This window comes from Ictidomys tridecemlineatus, chromosome 7 (genome assembly GCF_052094955.1).
Source record: "Ictidomys tridecemlineatus isolate mIctTri1 chromosome 7, mIctTri1.hap1, whole genome shotgun sequence".
In the NCBI taxonomy this organism is placed as follows: domain Eukaryota; kingdom Metazoa; phylum Chordata; class Mammalia; order Rodentia; family Sciuridae; genus Ictidomys; species Ictidomys tridecemlineatus.
Window position 1 is genome coordinate 138,630,458 of NC_135483.1, and position 20,560 is coordinate 138,651,017.

Genomic DNA, 20,560 nt, shown 5'->3' on the forward strand with positions numbered 1-20,560 from the left:
TTCTTTAACACTCATGGAGTGAGTGTTAAAGTAGCATTAACGTGTTACTTGAGTATACAAACAAAATAAAAGGTATATAGCATTACTCCATCCATTTATGTAATAGTTTTTTTTAAACCAATACTTTTAGATTATAATGTACATACTACCTTTTATTATTTCATATTACAAATGTATATACTCATTTATAGAACATTTCAATTCTCCCCCCAAATTTCCCTATGCCCCATTACAATCAACTCCTCCCCACACCTGCAGCCTTTGGCAACCACTAATCAGTTTCCTTTCCCTTTTTCAGAATGCCATTTGTTACATATATGATACCAGACATGATCTAACTCATTTCTCCTCCACAAAAAAAATTAGTAAAATATGAATAATATTCCTAAAGCAACATACCAGAAGCTATCTAGTCTTTTTCCAAATATAAATAATATATATTTCAACTAAGTAAAGAAATGTGCAATGTTAAAAAAGTGAGAATTCTCTAAACAGAACTTACACTTACCTGTAGTTTTAACAATTCTACTAGAACACAGAAAACAATTGTGCTTCCCTGTGCCTCGAATGATATAGGAAAGTGTGTGTGGGGATAACCTTTTCCTAGCATTTCTCCCCATATGAGATAACAAAAGGAATCAGGGGATGCCTTCCCACTTTGAAGTAGTTTTCTTTCATGTATATGGAATTAATCTGGGTTACTGTTATCTCCTAGGTAAAGGGAATCTAAAAGAAACAGAGAAGCACAGCAAGGACACTATGAAATTTTTTTAATATTTATTTTTTTAGCTTTAGGTGGACACAATATCCCCATCTTATTTTTTATGTGCTGCTGAGAATTGAACCCGTACCCCACACATGCTAGGTGAGCACGCTACCACTTGAGCCACAACCCCAGCTCAACACTATCAAATTCTAAAGAGAAAGATAGGCAAGCAGAAAAGACAAGTAAGAGGCAGATGATGAAAACCTGCCATGATAATTTCAAGTCCTCTATCTTTCTGGGCAGTCTTGCATTTTAAACATAAAACAGCATTACTCTGATAACAAAACCAGACAAACATTTCATGAAAACTATAGACCAACATCCTTCATGAACATAGCAGAAAAAAACAACAATATTTTAACAAACTGAATCTATAAAAAGGAAATACATCATGACCAACAGGGGTTTATTCTAGGAACGTAAGCTTGGTTTAAGATTTGAAAATATTGGGCTGGGGTATGGTTCAAGCGGTAACACGCTCGCCTGGCATGCATGGGGTGCTGGTTCGATCCTTAGCACCACATAAAAATAAAATAAAGATGTTGTGTCCACCGAAAACTGAAAAAGAAATATTAAAAAATTATCTCTCTCTCTCTTCTCTCTCTAAAAAAAGGAAAAGAAATCAATATATCATAATTAACAAACTGGAAAATTTTTAAAAAAACATAATCATCTTAATAGAGAGCACCAAAGAGCACTAAAAAAAAAAAAAAAATCCAACATCCAAGCAGGGTACCAGTGGCACATCCCAGTGATTTTGATAGGCTGAAGCAGGAGGATTCTCAAGTTCAAGGCCAGCCTCAGCAACTTAGTGAGGCCCTAAGCAACTTAGATGCTATCTCAACAATAAAAAATAAAGAGGACTGGGGATGTGGCTCAGTGGTAAAGCACCCTAGGATCAATCTGCAGTATAAAAACACAAATAAAAAACCCCAAATCTATTCCTGATTTTAAAAGAACCAACAAAACTCAATAATTTAGGTACAGAAAGCAACTTCTTCCACTCAACTTGAAACATGTACAAAAGACCTAAACTTAGCATCATTCTTATGTGAAAGTAGTACTTTCCCTCTTAACATTAGGAAAATTACTGGGCTGAGGTTGTGCAAAATTACTTGACTAGTGTGTGCAAGGCCCTAGGTTCAATCCTCAGCACCATATAAAATAAATAAATAATAAAACTAAGGTATTGTATCCAACTACAACTAAAAAAAATAAATATTTTTTAAAAAGATCAGGAAAATGACAAGAATATTCATTTTTACTTTATTTGTTCAACATTGTATAGGTGGTTCTAGCCAATGCATAAGTGAAGAAAAAGAAATAAATGGTACCCAGATTGGAAAGAAAAAAGAAAAACTGATTGTGTTTTCTGATGCATGACTGTCTATGTGGAAAATCTCACAGAAGTTATAAAAAAAAAACTTACTAGAACAAGTGAGAATTGCAACATTGAATGATATAAGGTCAATACAGAAAAAAATAATTATATTATAAACAATAATAGCAAATTGAAATTTTTCAAAATACCATTTTACTGTAGCATCAAAAATAACAAATGCTTAGGGATAAAAACTGAAATATTTTTATGTTTTATATAAAATTAAAGACAAATAAATGGAAAGATTCAATATTGTCAAAATGTAAATTTTCTCCAAATCGATCAAAAATTGAACACAATCCCAATCAAATTTCCAGATGCCTTTTTTTTTTTTTTTTGCAGGAATTGACACACAGATTCTAAACATCATAAGGAAATGTAAAAGATCTAGAATAGCCTAAACAAATCTAGAGATGTAGCTCAGTGGTAGAGTATGTGCTAAGCATGCATGAGGTCTTGAGTTCAATCCTCAGTACCACCCAAACAAACAAACAAAAAACCCCACAAAGTTGAAAGACTGATACTACCTGATTTCAAGACTTAACATTAAATCTACAGTTATCAAGACTGTGTTATTGGAGTAATGACAGAAGAATATATCAACAGAATTGAATCCAGTAATTTCACCTACACCTATGAAGGAACTGGGTTTTCTTTTGTTTCTTCTTCCTCTTCTTCCTCTTCCCCTTCCCCTTCCCCTTCCCCCACCCTCCTCCTTCTTCTTCTTTTTCTCTATCTCCCTGCCATTAAGCCACATCCCCAGTCTAACAACTAGATTTTCAACAAAGGCAATTCACTGAAGAAAGGATAGTTTTTTCAAAAATTATGCTGTAACAATTAGCTATTCATGTGCAAAAAATTTCAATTAACACCTCACTACATATAAAAAATTCACTAAAAATAGCCCATAAACCTATATGTGAAACAAAATTTTAAGACTCTAGGAGAAAATCTTGGTGATCTTAGGTTAGGTAAAGATTTTTTAGATAAACTTTTAAAGAATAATTCATACAAGAAAAACTGATAAACTAGACTAAGATTAAAACTTCTGCTGGACATGGTAACACATGCCTGTAATCCCAGAGGCTAGGGAGGCTGAGGCAGGAAGTTTATGAGTTCAAAGCCAGCCTCACCAAAAGCGAGGTGCTAAGCAACTCATTGAGACCCTGTCTCTAAACAAAATACAAAAGAGGGCTGGGGATGTGGCTCAGTGGGCAAGTGCCCCCTGAGTTCAATCCCTGGTACCAAAACAAACAAAAGAAACCAAACAGACTTCTGTTCTTAGCTAGATGTTACAGTTTAGATATGAGATATCTGCACAAAAGCTCATGTAGCAATGCAGAAATGTTCAGAGGTAAAATTATTACATTATGAGAGCTATAACCTAATTATTTGATGGATTAATAGTTTGAATGGATTACTGGATGGTACTAAAGAGAGGGTAGGGCATGGCTAGAGGAAGTTGGTATGTCCTTGGGGATTATCCCTGGTCCTTTGTTGTTGTTGTTTTTTCTCTCTATCTCTCTCTCTCTCTTTCTCTCTCTCTTTCTCTCTCTCCACCTTATCCCTACCTCTCTCTAATAGTTGCTTTAGCTGAGCAACTCTTCTCCACCATGCCCTTCTGCCATGATGTTCTGCCTCATGTTAGGTCCAAAGCAATGGAGCTGCCTGATTACACACTGAATCTCTGAAATGTGAGCTAAAATAAACTTTTCCTTCTCCAAGTTGTTCTTGTCAGGTATTTTGGTCACATTGGCAAAAACCTGACTAACACACCAGGCCTGGTAACACATACCTATAATCCTAGCTACTTGGGAAACTGAGGCAAGGGATCAAATGAACCTATAAGTTCAATTCCAGCATGGCAATATAGCAAGACCTGTCTCAAAACAAAACAAAAAAATATTTTTTGCTCTTCATAATATAAGGTAAAGAAATGAAAAGCCAAGACACATAAAAGGAAGAAATATTTTCAAATAAAACACTTAATAAAGGATTTAATATCTAAGAAAAGGACAGAGTGCATTTTTAAATCCTCTAAACTCAATAATAAGAATTCAACCCTAATTTTAAAACGGGCAAAAAATTTGAATAGACACTATACCAAAATAGATGTACTGGTAGAAAATAAGTTAATTAAAAGATATTTGGGCTGGGACTGTGGCTCAGGATCAGAGCGCTTGCCTCTTACATAAGAGGAACTGGGTTCTATCCTCAACACCACATAAAAATAAATAAATAAAATAAAATAAAGGTATTGGGTCCATCTACAACTAAAAAAATATTTTAAAAAAAGATATTCAACAACATCTGTAATCAGAAAAATTCAAATTTAAACTACAATAGGATACTTAGCACCCATTAGCTCTTATGCACTAATGGTGGAAATGCAAAATTACAACTCCATTGAGATAACATTTTGGAAGTTTCTTACAAAGTTAAATATAATATTGATTTAGTCATTCTATGCTAAAATATTTACTCAAGAGAAATGGAAATGTGTGTGCATGTGTGAGTTTGTGTGTGTGTGTGTGTGTGTGTGTATACACATATATATGTATATTTTTTCCCCAGTGCTGAACTCAAGGGTGCTTTACCACTGAGCTACATCTCTAGCCCTTTTTAAAATTTTTATTATTTTTTAAAAATACTTATTTTTTAGTTGTAGCTGGACACAATACCTTTATTTCACTTATTTACTTTTATGTGGTGCTGAGGATCAAACCCAAGGTCCTACACGTGCGAGGCAAGCACTCTACCGCTGAGCCCCGCAGCCCAAAATTTTTATTATTTTGAGACAGGATGTGGCTAAATTGCTTTGGGTCTTGCTAAATTGCTAAACTATAATCCTCCTGCCTCAGCTTCCCAAATTACTGGGATTACAGGCATGCACCACAGTGCATGATTTACATATAGACTTCTATATGAATGTTCACAGCAATTTTATTTGTAATAGCCATAAAGAAAGAAAGAAGGAGTCCAAGAGAGAAATAACTCAAATAGCAACATTTGGTTGCTGTCAAACCATCAACCAGCAACTAGATAAACAAATTATTATGTATCATACAATAGAATACTACTTGGCAATAAACAGCCAGGTGCATGAGGGTATGCACCTGCAATTCCAGCAGCTCAGGAGGCTGAGGCAGGAGGTTTAAAACTTGAAGCCAGTCTCAGCAACTTAGTGAGATCCTGTCTCAAAATAAAAAATAAAAAGGACTCAGGATGTAATTCAGTGGTAAAGCACCCTATGTTCAATCCCTAGTCCAAAAATAAAAATGAATAAACAATTGATATATACATTATATGAATGAATCTCAAAGTAACTATGGTGAATAAAATTTACATTAATAAGATAAGTAGGGATGGAAAGAAGAAATATTAGTCAGAGGGAGTAAAAAAGGACATGAGAAAACTTTTGGGTGATGAATGTGTTCATTATATTAATTTTAACAATGGGTTTGGGGCATATATGTATATCAAAACTTATCAAAATGTAAACTTTAAATATGAATTGTTTGTTGTATGTCACTTATACCTAAATAATGCTTTTAAAATATGTTTCAATGTTATTTTATGACAGTTTACACATAAAATCCTTGTAAAAGAAGTATAAATGAATATTAAGAAACAAGAGCAAGTTTTTAGTGCATGTGGACTCCTAGAAGATTAATACTTACTGCATATGTATTAGTCCAGTGTTTTACCACTTCTTGGGATCGTAAATGCATTTCTTTCTTTGCTTTTCTTTCTGCACGAAAAGCTGCTGCTTCTCTTGTCATACTGTCCAGGCTATCCTGAATTCTTTTCCACTCATCATGTGAAATTACAGTGACCTGCCGTAGATCTACGTTGCAAGGTAGAAGAGGTGGATAGGCAACTTCATCTTCTTTAGACTTCCTTATTTCTAATAAATTTTTAAAAATGATTACTAAAGTCTTTCAGGAAGAATTTAAGTAATATTTTTTTTCTCAGAAATTTCTATAATTGACATAATACCTGAAAATTATTTTAAATATTTGATTTATTCTGGTTATCTTAAGAACATCTGTGAAAAAAAAAACGTTTTAAAGCCAAAAGACAAAGATTTGAGTGTTTGTTTGGTCATGTCCTAATTGTGTAAACTTGGCAAGCCATTTAACTTCTTCCAACCTTGGTATCCTCATCTTTAAAGTTCAGATCAATAATACCTATCCCAGTAGATTGTTACAAAAGCATTTCAAAGTTAAACATGTAGAATTTAAAAATGGATAATTTGGGGATGTTCATCTTTTGGGGTTGCAGTCATTGTGATGGCTCTATGCAACCTGTTCCCCACTGAGCAGCAGCAGTGCAATTTGGAGAATTGACTACAGTCCTAGGGTGAATCTGATCAGTTTAAGAATACTTGCCCCCTCCTTTGCCAATAACTACTGCACTGATAAGCAAAGAAACAGGACAAGAGTTTCATTTGTGATTTTTCAATAAGTTCTTTCTTGTTCTGGGAGTGATACCCAAGAAGACTTTCAAGCTGAATATGAATAAGCAAGGTAGGTAGATAGCGAGCCGGTGACCATAAGATGAACTAGTTTTAGATGAAGCTGTCAATGTGAACTGTAAAGAAGAAACAAAGAAAGAACTTATGGCAATTTCATTATGCTGCTATCAACCCAACCAGAAATCTGATTTGCTGTTATGTAAGTCAATGAATTTCCTTATTTTTTTTTTAAATTATTGACTGGGTCTTCTATTATAGGAATTTAAAAAAACACCCTAAATGATATGGTGGAGCATATTAACAGCTCTCCTCAGAGAAATACTCCTCCCCTTTTTTATTAACAACCAAACTTAATCAAGAGTGAGTTAAAGCAAAATAGGGATTCAGTAAGGGGTATTAGGAAACCTGTTGAATCTTCTAGAGAGCCAGAATTACTCTTGGAAGAAATACATGCAAAATATCACAAAAACCTTATCAATGAGGCTCCAGTGAAGGCTCATGGTAACTGGCACTGGGTAGACAATTTGACTTGCCCAATTTACAACTTTCCCACTGATTATCAAATACCTGAACCTTTACCACTGTTGCCTCTGAAACTTTGCTGGCATTCTCTTCAGAAAACTAAACATGCTATTTGTTTGCTTTATACTGCTGTTTTCATAATACAAATCTGACATATGCAAAACTTAGTATTAGCCTCATGCCTGAATCCTAGCTTCATGGGAGTCTGAAAATTGAATTCTGCCTTCTATCTTAAGGCAGTAGGGCTTATAAAGAAAGAAATTCACCCAAAACAGAAAAAGGCATTTGAATAACAATGGGTAGGTCAGATCTAATGAAGGTAATAGTAGGAAAGAGTGTGGACTCTAGAGTCAGACTACCTGGACTTTTTCTGAACATACCATATAATAATTACATGACTCTAGATAAGATTATTTCACCCTTATGAATCTGTTTCTTTAATTGCAAAATGGCATTATTAACAGTACCTACTTTGTAAGGTTGGTTTGGTGATTAAATAGTTAGGCATGTGTATTATATATATCTGGAATTTACTTATTTATTTTTTTAAGAGAGAGAGAGAATTTTTTAAATATTTATTTTTTAGTTCTCGGCGGACACAACATCTTTGTTGGTATGTGGTGCTGAGGATCGAACCCGGGCCGCACGCATGCCAGGCGAGCGCGCTACCACTTGAGCCACATCCCCAGCCCTATATCTGGAATTTAGAATAGTGTTTGGTACACAATGTGTTCTTAATAAATATTTGCTATTTCATTTTTACAATTTTTAGGGACATCTCAAAGCAGAAGTAAGAAAATCACGTGATCTTTCTCGCCAGACTGAGAAACAAATTCTGAAAGAAAAACTGCCAGAATCATGGGCTGGGGTTGTAGCTCAGTGGTAGAGCGTTTCCCTAGCACATGTGAGGCACTGGGTTCAATCCTCAGCACCAAATGAAAATAAATAAAATAAAGGTATTGTGTCTCTCTACAACTAAAAAAAAAAAAATTTTTTAAATCCTGACAGAATCAGTCATCACAGGGTTTGAAAAAAAGCTTATGAGAGTGGGAAATTGGCTGCTAAAGTAAAGTGAGTTTAGAATGATGGGTACTATCTTGACTGCTACAGATCAAGCCTCTGCATGCAGAATAAAGTCAATTTAAACTAAGAAATGGCCCAGTGTTTTAGATAAATTTATACCTGAATTTTCAGGTATGTGAACCAAAATATTCTTTGGTTTTAACTAATTATTCACTTTCAACCAAAAAATTATGATCAAAGTGTTCTTAGAGCTTTATAACAAATTTCTTTTTGGAGGGGGAGGGTACTGAAGAGTGAACTCAGGGACACTCAATCACTGAGCCACATCCCCAGCCCTATTTTGTATTTTATTTAGAGACAGGGTCTCACTGAGTTGCTTAGCGCCTTGCTATTGCTGAGGCTGGCTTTGAATTCTCCTGCCTCAGCCTCCCAAGCCACTGGGATTATAGGCATGCACCACTTTGACCAGCTACAAATTTCTTTTGTTTTGCCTAAAGTGGCTCAACTTGGTTTATGCTACTTGCAATCAGAGGTTAACCAAACTATGATTTCCAAGTTAAATCAACTGTCTTAATTAATATCTTGTTAGGACATGTCAACATCTGGTTCTGACCCAAGAATCATTCTAATTCTTTGTTTACTTGTTTTTATTTTTTAATATTTTAGTTGTCAATGGACATTTATTTTATTTTAAACATTGTGCTAAGAATCAAACCCAGGGCTGGGGATGTGGCCCAAGCGGTAGCACGCTCACCTGGCATGCGTGAGGCCGGGGTTCGATCCTCAGCACCACATACAAACAAAGATGTTGTGTCCGCCGAGAACTAAAAATAAATAAATAAATATTTAAAAAAAAAACTCCAAAAAAAAAAGAATCAAACCCAGTGCCTCACACACACTAGGTAAGTGCTCTACCACTGAGCCATAACCCCAGCCCCTGTTTAGTTGTTTTTACTTGACATGTAATAAATATACATATTTATGGGTCACAGTGTCATGTTGTCATCTAATTCTTTTAAAATGTGAAATAAAATGAAGAAAATTTAATTTACCAAAATTACAAAGAGGCTCGATATAGCAGACAGCCCATACTAGCAGAAGCTATTGCCTACAAAGTAAAGTGTACTTTGTCAGTGGTGGCAGGAAAGCAGAATGTCAGAAAGCTGTGTAGCGCACAATGTGATCTCAGCTCTTTGACATCTCTTCAGTAAAATAATTGGATTCACATGTTTTATTCAGGTAGCTATTTTCATGGACTTTAATGTAGGAAAAGAACAGAGAGAATAACCACAAAAGTAGAATAGGGCTGTCACCTATAAAGAAATAGAATCTGCAGAAGGCTTGGAAAAGCTTTTTTCTATCTTGGGCCACTGAAGATAGGTCAAGTTCATTAATTCATATGTATATGGATGGATGAAGAGAGAGAGAGAGTTTTTTTCAGTGCTGAGGATGGAAACTGGGTGTGTATGCATATGTATGTGTGTGTTCCTAGGATCAAATCCAGGGCCTTATGCATAATAGTGTTCTACTACTGAGCTATATCCCTAGCCCTCTCCTACATTTTTAAGGATCAGGAAAGCCCTGTTTAATATCAGAGCTACAGATGATTTAAAATAAACCAACTTTAATCAGTGAATTAAAGTGGATATAAGTTTACTTCTCTGAAGGCAATCTCATTTCCAAGATTCATACCTCACAGTGGCTCTCATTCAGTTTCAGAAGAGGTTGTTAGAAAGGTTAACGTAGGCAAGGCAGGCCACAGTTGAAGTATGGGACAAGAGAGACAGAGACAGATGGACAGAGGGAACACTCAAGCATTCAAGAGGGACAAAAGTAGTGGCAAGTGACCTAAAGGTATCTAAAATCAGTTCATGTGCCTGGTATTATTGATGCATCTTCCAAAGATTATCAATATTTTATTGATAAATATATATACATCTATATTTATTGTTGCCATTGTTGAATGTAACATTCAGTGGATTTTTGTCTAGTCATAAGATTGTGCAACTATCAACACAAAATAGTTCCAGACCATTTTCATCATCCCAGAAAAAAACTGTACCCATTAGCAGTTATTGTTCTGTTTTTCTAAGATACCATGGGATTGGGAGAAAAATATAGGCCTAAGGCAAATTACTATCCCAAATACTTCCCTGTTGTTACCAAGATTCTGCTGTTTTTCTTGTACACACACTGCTGGGATTATTATTAGTTAATTTCCAGAGTTCTAAAAAGTTGATATTGACTATTTTTTTCAGAGTTCTTGTTGATTTTTTGGAAGGGAGAATTTTTAGGAATCTTTATTCCATCATTCTGGCTAATGCACCCCACTAATCTTTCATATAATTATTTGTTTTACTTAAATTATATGTGAATTCCTATCCTACTGTACCGTTCCCAAATGGAGATGATAATTTAGCTGAGGCTCATATGTAAAGTTTTGGGTCATTTGTTATAAAACATTTAACACTTAGTAAGCAAACTAAGTTGTTTAGTGCAGTACTGCATATATAGCACATACAGGAAAGTGAATATGTGGGCGTAAGTGTGCTTGTCAATACTTGCCACATGGTAGCCTCTCTCTCCTTTTACATGGCACAACTCTGCTACTAATTCATAAGATGTCCACTGGTGAGAGAACAAATGCATCAAGTGCATGGGGACTAATGCTACAGAAGCTCAGTCAATGACATGAAGAAAGTTCAAATATTCAAGATTCTAGTTGTTACCATGACAACAATATTATATAGGAATTTACAGATTTTTTTTTCCAATACTGAGGGCTGAACCCAGGGAGTCTTTACCACTGAGTTACATGTCCAGCCCCTTATATTTCTTATTTGGAAACAGGGGCTTGCTAAGTTACTGAGGCTGGCCTCAAACTTGATATCCTCCTGCCTCAATCACCCAAGCTGCTGGCATTACAGGTGTGTGCCACCACGCCCAGCTGGAGATTTACAAATTTAAGAAACCGTTGTAGTTAAAACTGATCAATACTTATTTAGAAGCCCACTTTTCTATTTCGATTACAAAGTCAAAACTTTATAACAGGTAATTGAGTTACAACATCTTAAGTAGCATTATTACAATTATTGTTTTTTACACTTTATCAAATCATTTGACTTAGGGAGAGATTTTAGAGTGGAGGGAGGTAATAGAGATGTTTCCTTCAAGAGACTGTAGTAAAGACCTTTCAGCTGGTTTGTAGCAGAGTCTAAGGAGGTCATTGATATTTCCCAAAGATATTCCTATTCATTCAGTGAATACCGAAGCTTAAGCTCCCAGGAGTTCAGCAGGAAAGGGCCAGGTTAGCTCACCTGTGCTTTCCCTCGCCTGTCCAGCGCGCCGCCCAAACCGCACTAGCATCTCTAACTAGTAGCACACCCCGCGCCCAAACCCGGATAGGAGACCAGCGCAGAGTAGACTCCTGCCTACGGAGGGTTTCCCTGACCACTTGGTTGCTTAGCAACGGTACCGGAAGTGACGCACACTGTCGCCGAGGAACCGGGAACGCACCCTAGTAGGAGGTGAGGCTGGGGATCTGAGGCTGCGCCTGCGCGGAAAGCGGAGGTCGGGCGGGTGAGTGGGCGGCCCTAGCTGCCAGGCGCCGGGGCGAGGCCGGAGGACCGGACTCGCGGGAGCCGCGCGGACGCCAGAAGGGCTGCTGGCTGCTGACTCCCGGCGTGGGTCAGTGAGGAGACCCCGGGCCCCGGCCCCGCCTGCTGCTCCTATCCCCACCTGGTGCGCGCCTCTCGGGGGTCGACCCCGAAGAGGTCCCGACGCCTTCGTTCGGGGTGGACCCAGCAGGTGTGTGAGTGCGAGGCCTGGGCTCGGTGTGTGTGGCCCACAGACCTCCTCGCGGGTGGAATGTGAAGGGAAAGCCCTCCCTTAACTCTCAAACCCAGGGATTAATTGACACAAAAGCTATATTTAAATGATTTGATTTCTGAGGTATTGATCAGGGCTAGGTGGGGCTAAGTTTTTTTTTTTTTTATAGGACTATTAAAATCTGGATGTTTTCCCCAAAACATTCATGTTTGGACCTTTAAGCTATTTTGAACCGCCTCGTAACTAAATGATAGTAAATTGAATGTATTTTGAAGACCAGTCAGATCTCTATAACGACACAAAAATCGGTGAAGAGTGAGTGTGCGATCTTGGTTTCAAAAGATCCTTCTCAAACACCTTGATGTACAGATGATTTCATTACTAATTAGTTGCCTGCGACACGTATACATTAGGCATCAAACTGAAGTCACTCAAAATGAAAGCACCTAAGATTTTTAATAAGTAAATTTCTAACACTTAGTTGTGCTATTTTCCTTCAGGTTTTCTATCAGATGTTCCACTGTAATAATGCTGGTAAGTATGGAAAGATTAATAAAATATTTATATTAATTGTAATGCTAACAAAATGTTGTGCATATACAAAACTGATAGTTTTGGGGAGAGCATAGCTTAAAACTCATCAAGAACTGGGAAGTGTGGGAGATTTGACCCTGTTTGCAGGCTAAAAACAGCCTGTCACAGTTTTGTACAACACCCAAGAATCCTAGGGCAGAGATGAATGAATTACAGCAGTAGCCAGAATATCAGCAATTTTTCCTCAGTTCCCCCAAGACAGAGTGTTGTGAAGCAGGCCAGAGTCCTGTGGATGTGGAGTGAGCATCACAGGACAGGAACTCTGAGTTGAGGGAACTCAAATCTTTTTTTTTTTTTTTTTTTTAATGGACAGCAGACTTGTCTTTCAAGGCTGCAACTGTTCAAACATCCTCTAGACAGTAGTCCAGAGCAATGGACTGTGACTGCATTGCTTTTAAGATGTGCAAAATCATCAGAGATCACGGGGTATTGAGTCCCAACAAAAATTCTGTAGAGTTTTAACAAAAAGTATTGAATCTCATAAGATTTGATGTTAGAAATTTGCCAGTTTGATATGGTCAGATATTATTAACACCAGGTTGCAACTCTAACCTGTACATCTTCACAAACAAGTTGATCTAGAGTTAATTATTTGTTGTTCTTAGCCTCTCACTCTTATTTTTTTGTTGTGAATTTAAGAAGATACCATTTGCACAATGATCTGAAACAGAGTTTAAGTTATTCTGGGGAATTTTTTTTTTACATGATTAATGTGGAAGGTAGAAACTGCAGTTGAACTACTCATCAAGACCCTACTACTGTGCAAAAGAACATTTCTTTTTTAAAAAACAAAAAGGAATTATAGTGTAAACACTATTTTGTGAACTGAACATCATAGCTTTTACTGGTTGAATAAATATTCCTTTAGATTGCTATCAGACACATACTTGATTTAATCAATCCCCAATTCTTGAATATCTGTGTAGTTTCCAGTTTTCATTGTTATAAAAAGCACATAGGCTGTCATTACCTTTTGGAAACATTGCAGACATACCTCATAGATGCTGATTGTGGGGAATAGTTAATAACTGTTTTTGGAATTTTAACAAATAGGTTTCAAATAGATTTACATCCTTAAAACTAAATCTTTGTGCCCTTAATCTTTTGGAGTTATTTTTATTTTGAGCACATCACTAAATCTCTGAATGTGTACTGAAAGTGAAATGTGATATTTCTTTATTGCTTAATGAGTAAAAAATACTGGAACATGGAAATCTCAATTGGCTTAACACTTGTGATTTTATCCAGTGGATAAAATATTTTTCCATATACCTTTCCCTGTTTTGTATTTATTTAAGGTTATTTGTGTATTCAAAGGGTTTTATCCTGTTGCCAAAAAAAAAAAAAGCTTTTCTGATACAAGAAAAACAGCATAATTAGAAAATACAACTTTTAAAATACTTTTATTAATTGTAGGAGTTAAGCGGTTTCCATTTCTGTGCTCCAAATCAGAAGACTTTTTTCCCTGCATACAGTATAGGAGAAATGTTTAAAAACAATTGGCAACTGACTGGTGTTTAAAACTGAAGATTGTCATGACTGTTTAACCTAAACTCTATGCTGAAGTAGGATTAATTGTATTGGAAATACTAATTTGGGTAAGTATTTTTTCTTTTTTTTTTTTTTGTGGTGCTGGGGATTGAACCCAGGGCCTTGTGCATGCAAGGCAGGTACTCTACCTACTGAGCTATATCCCCAGTCCCAAGTATTTTTAGTAAAGGTATATGTTGAATGGTGAAAGAAAAAAGATCTAAAATTAAGAAAAATATATTCCTAGGTCAGCATTAAAGCCATGTTAACTTCAATGTCATGATATTTTGAGTCTAACAGTTCAGAAATCTCAGTAATTTATTATATACTAAATATAGGCTCGAGGCAGTTTTCAACCAACAATAAGTTACATTAGTGTTTTGGGTTTTTTTTTAATACGAGCTGGGAATCAAACCCAGACCTTCATACATGCTAGCCAAGTGCTTTACTTCTGAGCTTCACCCCGAACCCTAGAAAATTTTTTAAAATTACAAATGCCAAATGCTCATAATAATGTTTAATCTAAAATGTGCTTATAGTACTAATGTGATCATCAACTATGCCTTATTACTATTTATTACATTGGTTCTATGGAAAAGTGAATTCTTCACTTAAATTTCTGGGAGCCAGTAACAGAAACCTGGATTAAGCATTTATAATACAAGGATCCAGAGTGTTAGCATATTGTGTACCATCTAAATTCATACAATAGGATTTTCTAACTTTGAGAGAAAGAATACTTTCTCACGTGTGCTTCAAGAGCTCTGTTCTGTCTTTGCTACATATCTTTTGTAATAAACCAGAAAATGCACGTGGTTAAATGGTATGTTTCCCATTTTTAATTGATTTCTTCTTTTTCTTATTGATGGAGTTCTACACTTTTTTTTTTTTTTTTTTTAGGATTTCTTGCTAAAATCTCAGGATGATTATAAATTGGATCACAAATGTGGTATTGTAATTAGTGTGTATTTTGAGACTAATGAATATTTTTCTATAATTAAATATGTTTTTAATCAGGATAACCTACTTTGTCATTTTTTTAAAGTTGTAAATGGATGCAATATCTTTTTTTATTTAGTTTTTATGTAATACTGGGGATTCAACCCAAGGCCTCACACATGCTAGGCAAGCACTCTGCCACTGAGCTACAACCCTAGCCCCTGTATTTTATTTTTAAAGTAATGTATACTTTTTAATATTCTGTTTCTTTGACACTGGAGTGTTGTACTTAAAAGCAAAAACCTTGGAATTAAGCTGAGTCCAAAATTTCAGTTCTAATACTCAGCTACTTTTAAGTTTCAGTTTATATTTTTAGAATGAGGATAATAATAATTTTTACTTAATAATATGTAAAAATTAAATGTGATGATTGATGATTGTAAGTCCCCAGTCCCATGCTTTGCATATAATGGTTACTCAAAAATATTTGCCAATCTTTTTTTCTTTTTGTTTGCACACACAAGTTCTAGCCTTTCCTGGGTATTCTCTATAATTGCTAACTTTTTTCACATGATAACATTCATTTATACTGTCTGTTGACTTGCTTAATTTTCCCTTTTCTCTTGTGATTTATAATTAATGGTTTTCATTATTTTTTTTTTCTTTCTTTCTTCTTTTTTTTTTTTGTTTTTGTATTGGGGATTAAACTCAGAAGCACTCAATCACTGAGCTACATCCCCAGTTTTTTGTTTTTTTTTTTTGTATTTTATTTAGAGACAGAGGTCTCACTGAGTTGCTTAGGGCCTCACTAAGTTGCTCCTCCTGTGTCAGCCTCCTCAGCCACTGGAATTACAGGCATGCACCATCTCGCCCAGATGTTTTTGTTGTTTTCTAATTAGAAACAATGAAAATAGAGACTAATTTGTTCCATCACAAGTAGTGTTATTACTCAAGTACATTCAGAATATTTGGCCCTCAAAGCTGAACTATCTAAAGAAGATGTAAATTAATGTGAAAACTATTAACGAGAATTATTCTGGTTTGGAAGAATTGAATTGACCTCCATTTCTCAAGTAATTCTTTTAGAATTTTCATGATAACATTAAGCAGTCACCTAGTTATAACATTGGCATTTAGAAATTAATTTCAGCTAAATACCTTTTTAAAAAATTATTTTACATTTTACAGGATTACATGCTATATTAAATTTGTTCAGAATTTTAGTTACTAAAATTATATGGAGAATCCATATTATTTATGACCTGTTATTTAATGTGAGGATTACTGAAAATATAATAAGGTAATCAAATAAGTATGACTGATTGATAATTTAAAGATAGTAAGGATGATTTACTTGATTTTTCTTCTTATAACTTTTATAAATTTGACTATAAGAGATTACTTCATAAATTTCCTTTCTGGATAGCTCTGTAGTTTCATTCTGAGTGCTCAAAGAATCATCCCCACAGAAACACAATAATACTGAGTATCATTTCTAAATATTTTGTTTTCGATTCACTTAAAATACTCAAATATGGCCTGTGCCTCTTAGGAAAAAGTGATTAAGTGGTGATCTTAATATGCTTAATCACTTGTTCATATTCCTTGTTTAGCAGATTAATAGTTACTTAGGCTTTAAAGTTAGTTTAATAGCCAGTATGCAAACACAGTATGTTTAGGGAATCATATTTCTTCTTTTTCAGGGTAACCCAAATCTATTTCTGGAACCATGAAAATTTTGTTGGTGTTTGACTTTGACAATACAATCATAGATGACAATAGTGACACCTGGATTGTGCAGTGTGCTCCAGACAAAAAACTTCCTATTGAACTACAAGATTCTTATCAAAAAGGATTTTGGACAGAATTTATGGGCAGAGTCTTTAAATACTTGGGAGATGAAGGTGTAAGAGAAAATGAAATGAAAACAACAATGACATCAATACCTTTCACTCCAGGGATGGTGGAACTTTTCAACTTTATAAGAAAGAATAAGGATAAATTTGACTGCATCATTATTTCAGATTCAAATTCAGTCTTCATAGACTGGGTTTTAGAAGCTGCCAATTTTCATGATATATTTGCTAAAGTGTTTACAAATCCAGCAGCTTTTGATAGCAATGGTCATCTCACTGTGGAAAATTATCATGCTCATTCTTGTAATAGGTGCCCAAAGAATCTTTGCAAAAATGTAGTTTTGGTAGAATTTGTAGAAAAACAGTTACAACAGGGAGTGAATTATACACAAATTGTGTATATAGGTGATGGTGGGAATGATGTCTGTCCAGTAACCTTTTTAAAGAAGAATGATGTTGCCATGCCACGGAAAGGATATACTTTACAGAAAACTCTTTCCAGAATGTCTCAAAATCTTGAATCTATGGAATCTTCTATTGTGGTTTGGTCTTCAGGTGTTGAAATAATTTCTCATTTACAATTTCTAATAAAGGAGTAATATACCAACAATTGAAATGTGTATTAGTTAAGATTAGGTTCATCAGCATAAAACTAAGACCCTTAACACTAGTGGCTTAAAAGAAAAAAGAAAAAAATTCCCCTCTCTTCAAAGAAGTCCAGGAGTATTTCAAGGCTGCAGTGTTGCTCTACCAAGCACTTGGCTTTCAACTCATTAGGTTGTGTAAGCTCCAACACTCACAGCAACATTCTGGCTAGCAAGAAAGAGGGCAGAGAGAAGGTTACAGCTCCTGGTTTAAGGGAATTTCCCAGAATTGTACCCAAGATGTCTTTTAAATACCATTGATGAAAACTTAGTCATAATACCCCACCTAACTGCAAGGAAATGGCAAATACAGCTTTTCAGGTGGTCATGTGTATAGGAAAAATTGGAAAAAAGAAAAGTACAGAATTGAGGTAGGTAAAACCAGTGGTCTATGCCAAAAGTATAGTTGGATTGTGTTTTTTAATTTATTCCTAGAGAGAGTGGCCAAATTTTCTTAAGATAATTATTTTCAAAAGTATATCCAGTAGTTTCAGATCTTAAAAGTAAGCCTGATGCCTTCCCCCACCACCCCCGGTTATTTATTCATATAAGAAAAAGAGGCTTTCAGCTGGGCACAGTGGCACATTGCCTGTAATCCCAGCAGCTCAAGAGGCTGAAGCAGGAGGATTGCAAATTCAAAAAGCCAGCTTCAACAGTTTAGGACCTAAGCAATTTGCCAAGACCCTGTATCAGGGCTGAGATTGAGACTCAGTGGCAGAGTGCTTGCCTCACACATATGAGGCACTGGGTTTGAAACTTAGCACCACATCAAAATAAATAAAATAAAGGTATCGTGTCCATCTACAACTAAAAAAAAAAAAAAAAAGGTGCCCCACACCCCTGCTGGGGATGTGGCTCAGTGGTTAAGCACCCCTGGTTCAATCTCTGGTACCAAAAACAATAATAATAAGAGGCTCTCAAATCAGTGTATTTTAAAGATAGAGATGCTGGGTCTGGGGATGTGGCTTAGTGGTAGACACTTACCTAACACAGAAGGCCATGGGTTCAATTCCCAGCACCATTAAAAAAAAAAAAGTGGGGAGACTGGGGTTGTGGCTCAGCAGTAGAGCGCTTGCCTCACATATGTGAGGCACTGGGTTTGATCCTCAGCACCACATAAAAATAAATAAACAAAGGTATTGTGTCCATTTACAACTTAAAAGATATATTTTTAAAAAAATAGATGCTGGGCTGGGGATGTGGCTCAAGCGGTAGCGCACTCGCCTGGCATGCGCCCGGGGTATTGGGTTCGAGCCTCAACACCACATAAAAATAAAAGATGTTGTGTCCACCAAAAACTAAAAAGTAAATATTAAAAAATGGATGCAGTATTTATTGTCCAAGTTCTCATCAACTTTATTTCTTTTTGAAATAAAATACATATTAATGTCCGTCCTTTAATTATCTTAAGTTTATGTCTTAGCATCATAGACAATAACTAGTATGTTGGGTTTAATCAGTGTGTTATTTCTATTTGGCAATGTAGTTTTTTGTTTTTTGTTTTTTTTTTAATAGGGGGAGTACCAGGAATTGAATTTAGGGGCACTTGACCACTAAGCCACGTCCCCAGCCCTATTTTGTATTTTATTTAGAGACAGGCTCTTACTGAGTTGCTGAGTGCCTTGCTTTTGCTGAGGCTGGCTTTGAACTCACAATTCTCCTGTCTCATCCTCCCAAGCTGCTGGGATTACAGGTGTGCACCACTGCGCCTGGTGGCAATGAAGTTTTGATCAAGAAAATAAGTAATTTGTAGGACTATTCAACATTTAAGAGACTTTCATATAGGGATATTAGCAAAACATCAACTAATATAGAAATTTTTACAAATCTATTCTAATTTCTAAACTCATGTTTTAGCCATAAATACTCAGTATGTAATAATATTAGGATTTTCTTTTCCAAATTATGTGAAGCTCCAGAAATATAAATATTCAGTATAATTTAGTGAGGAAAAATTGATACTCTGCAATCTTTTTTAAGTTAAAAGGTAGATTTTTGTTTTGCTTTAATAGGTTAGATTATATTGAAACACATCTATTCTTATAAATTACATTTGTGTATGCTCAGACCACTAACATTAAAAATTATAGAACTAAAAAAAATTAGATTTTTGGACTAGGACTGTAGCTCAATAATGCTTGCCTAGTATGTGAAAGGTCCTGAGTTAAATCCCTCCCTGTACCACAAAAATACATAAAATAAGTTTCATTTACAGTAATGGTTGGCCAAGTGATTTTCTGCTGAGCATAAAAGCTGACACTTGAACAAATGTCAAAAACATCTGATTAAAGACTACAGAGAGCTGACAATGAAGAATTTCTAAGAAACTTCGGTAAGTAGACTGTTTTCCCTGTAAATTGCCCTATCTGTAAGTGGTAGCTGAGGCATTAAGGGGTTATGTTGATAACTTCATGAGACCAGAGGAAGAGACACTGAAGTATGTCTGCATTGGTAAAGCTTTTCCCTCACTTTGAGTCAGGGGAAAAGGATCCTAAGTAGTGCTCATTAGGAATAAGAATGATCCAGAAGTAAATATACCTTTAAAAGGATGGCTTTAAATACTCTGTCTCTGAAATTGGATTGAATCTAAGATTTTTAGAGTTCCCAGGTGCCTGGCAAAAGCAAATCTAAATTTACTTCTTACGAGGACTAGGTATAGAAGACTCTTAAGCTAATCCCTGTCATTTGGTATTCCGTGTGTGTGTATGATCTATGGCTTGTTTCAACTCAATAAAATAACATGAAGATGATGGTGTATACATGATTGTGTATAAATGATTACATCAAATGCTCATGCCCATCTTAAGAGCAAACTGGCATGTTGGAGCTGGCTGCTGGAAGAAGCCACATGGCCAGCAAGTGAGGGTGGTCTCTAGCCCTGATTCCAGTATTCTGCAAGGAACCAAATGCTGCCAGCAACCTGTGATTTTCGAAGTGAACCTGCTCCAATGGAGATTCAACTGAGACCAGCTAACATTATGACTGTAACCTTAGACCATG

The 20,560-nt window shown here is 35.7% G+C and overlaps 3 protein-coding genes across 8 annotated transcripts in view; 2 read left to right on the forward strand and 1 right to left on the reverse strand.

Annotated features, from left to right (window-relative positions):
• Positions 1 to 11,658, reverse strand: part of Cfap210 (cilia and flagella associated protein 210) — a 39,143-nt gene extending 27,485 nt beyond the window's left edge. The window contains exons 1-3 of one of the 4 annotated variants that reach the window (XM_078017544.1): positions 11,487 to 11,628; positions 8,924 to 8,993; positions 5,828 to 6,054 (exon numbers count right to left, since the gene is read on the reverse strand). In XM_078017544.1, coding sequence (XP_077873670.1) covers positions 5,828 to 6,054; positions 8,924 to 8,930 — 234 coding nt within the window. In that variant the 5' untranslated portion in view covers positions 8,931 to 8,993; positions 11,487 to 11,628. Of the gene's footprint in view, positions 1 to 5,827; positions 6,055 to 8,923; positions 8,994 to 11,486 lie in introns of all 4 variants that reach the window. The other 3 variants (XM_005324568.4, XM_078017546.1, XM_078017545.1) reach the window with 3 other exon arrangements.
• A 214-nt stretch (positions 11,659 to 11,872) lies between these two features.
• Positions 11,873 to 17,526, forward strand: Phospho2 (phosphatase, orphan 2). 3 transcript variants are annotated; one of them, XM_040294441.2, is made up of 3 exons: positions 11,873 to 11,976; positions 12,498 to 12,531; positions 16,764 to 17,526. In XM_040294441.2, the coding sequence occupies exon 3, from the start codon at positions 16,790 to 16,792 to the stop codon at positions 17,513 to 17,515; it is 726 nt and encodes a 241-aa protein (XP_040150375.1). In that variant the 5' UTR covers positions 11,873 to 11,976; positions 12,498 to 12,531; positions 16,764 to 16,789; the 3' UTR covers positions 17,516 to 17,526. The 3 variants fall into 3 exon arrangements, with proteins under 3 accessions (XP_040150375.1, XP_077873674.1, XP_021581579.1); XM_021725904.2 differs by lacking the exons at positions 11,873 to 11,976; positions 12,498 to 12,531 and adding exons at positions 14,060 to 14,189; positions 15,022 to 15,070; XM_078017548.1 differs by lacking the exons at positions 11,873 to 11,976; positions 12,498 to 12,531 and adding an exon at positions 14,055 to 14,189.
• Positions 14,050 to 20,560, forward strand: part of Klhl23 (kelch like family member 23) — a 35,088-nt gene continuing 28,577 nt past the window's right edge. The window contains exons 1-2 of the mRNA XM_021725902.3: positions 14,050 to 14,189; positions 19,776 to 19,892. The gene's annotated coding sequence lies outside the window, so the exon portion shown is untranslated. The remainder of the gene's footprint in view (positions 14,190 to 19,775; positions 19,893 to 20,560) is intronic.

Bases quoted from the DNA above. Each gene is read 5' to 3' on its own strand.
- Phospho2 (XM_040294441.2), top strand. From the start codon at position 16,790: ATGAAAATTTTGTTGGTGTTTGACTTTGACAATACAATCATAGATGAC.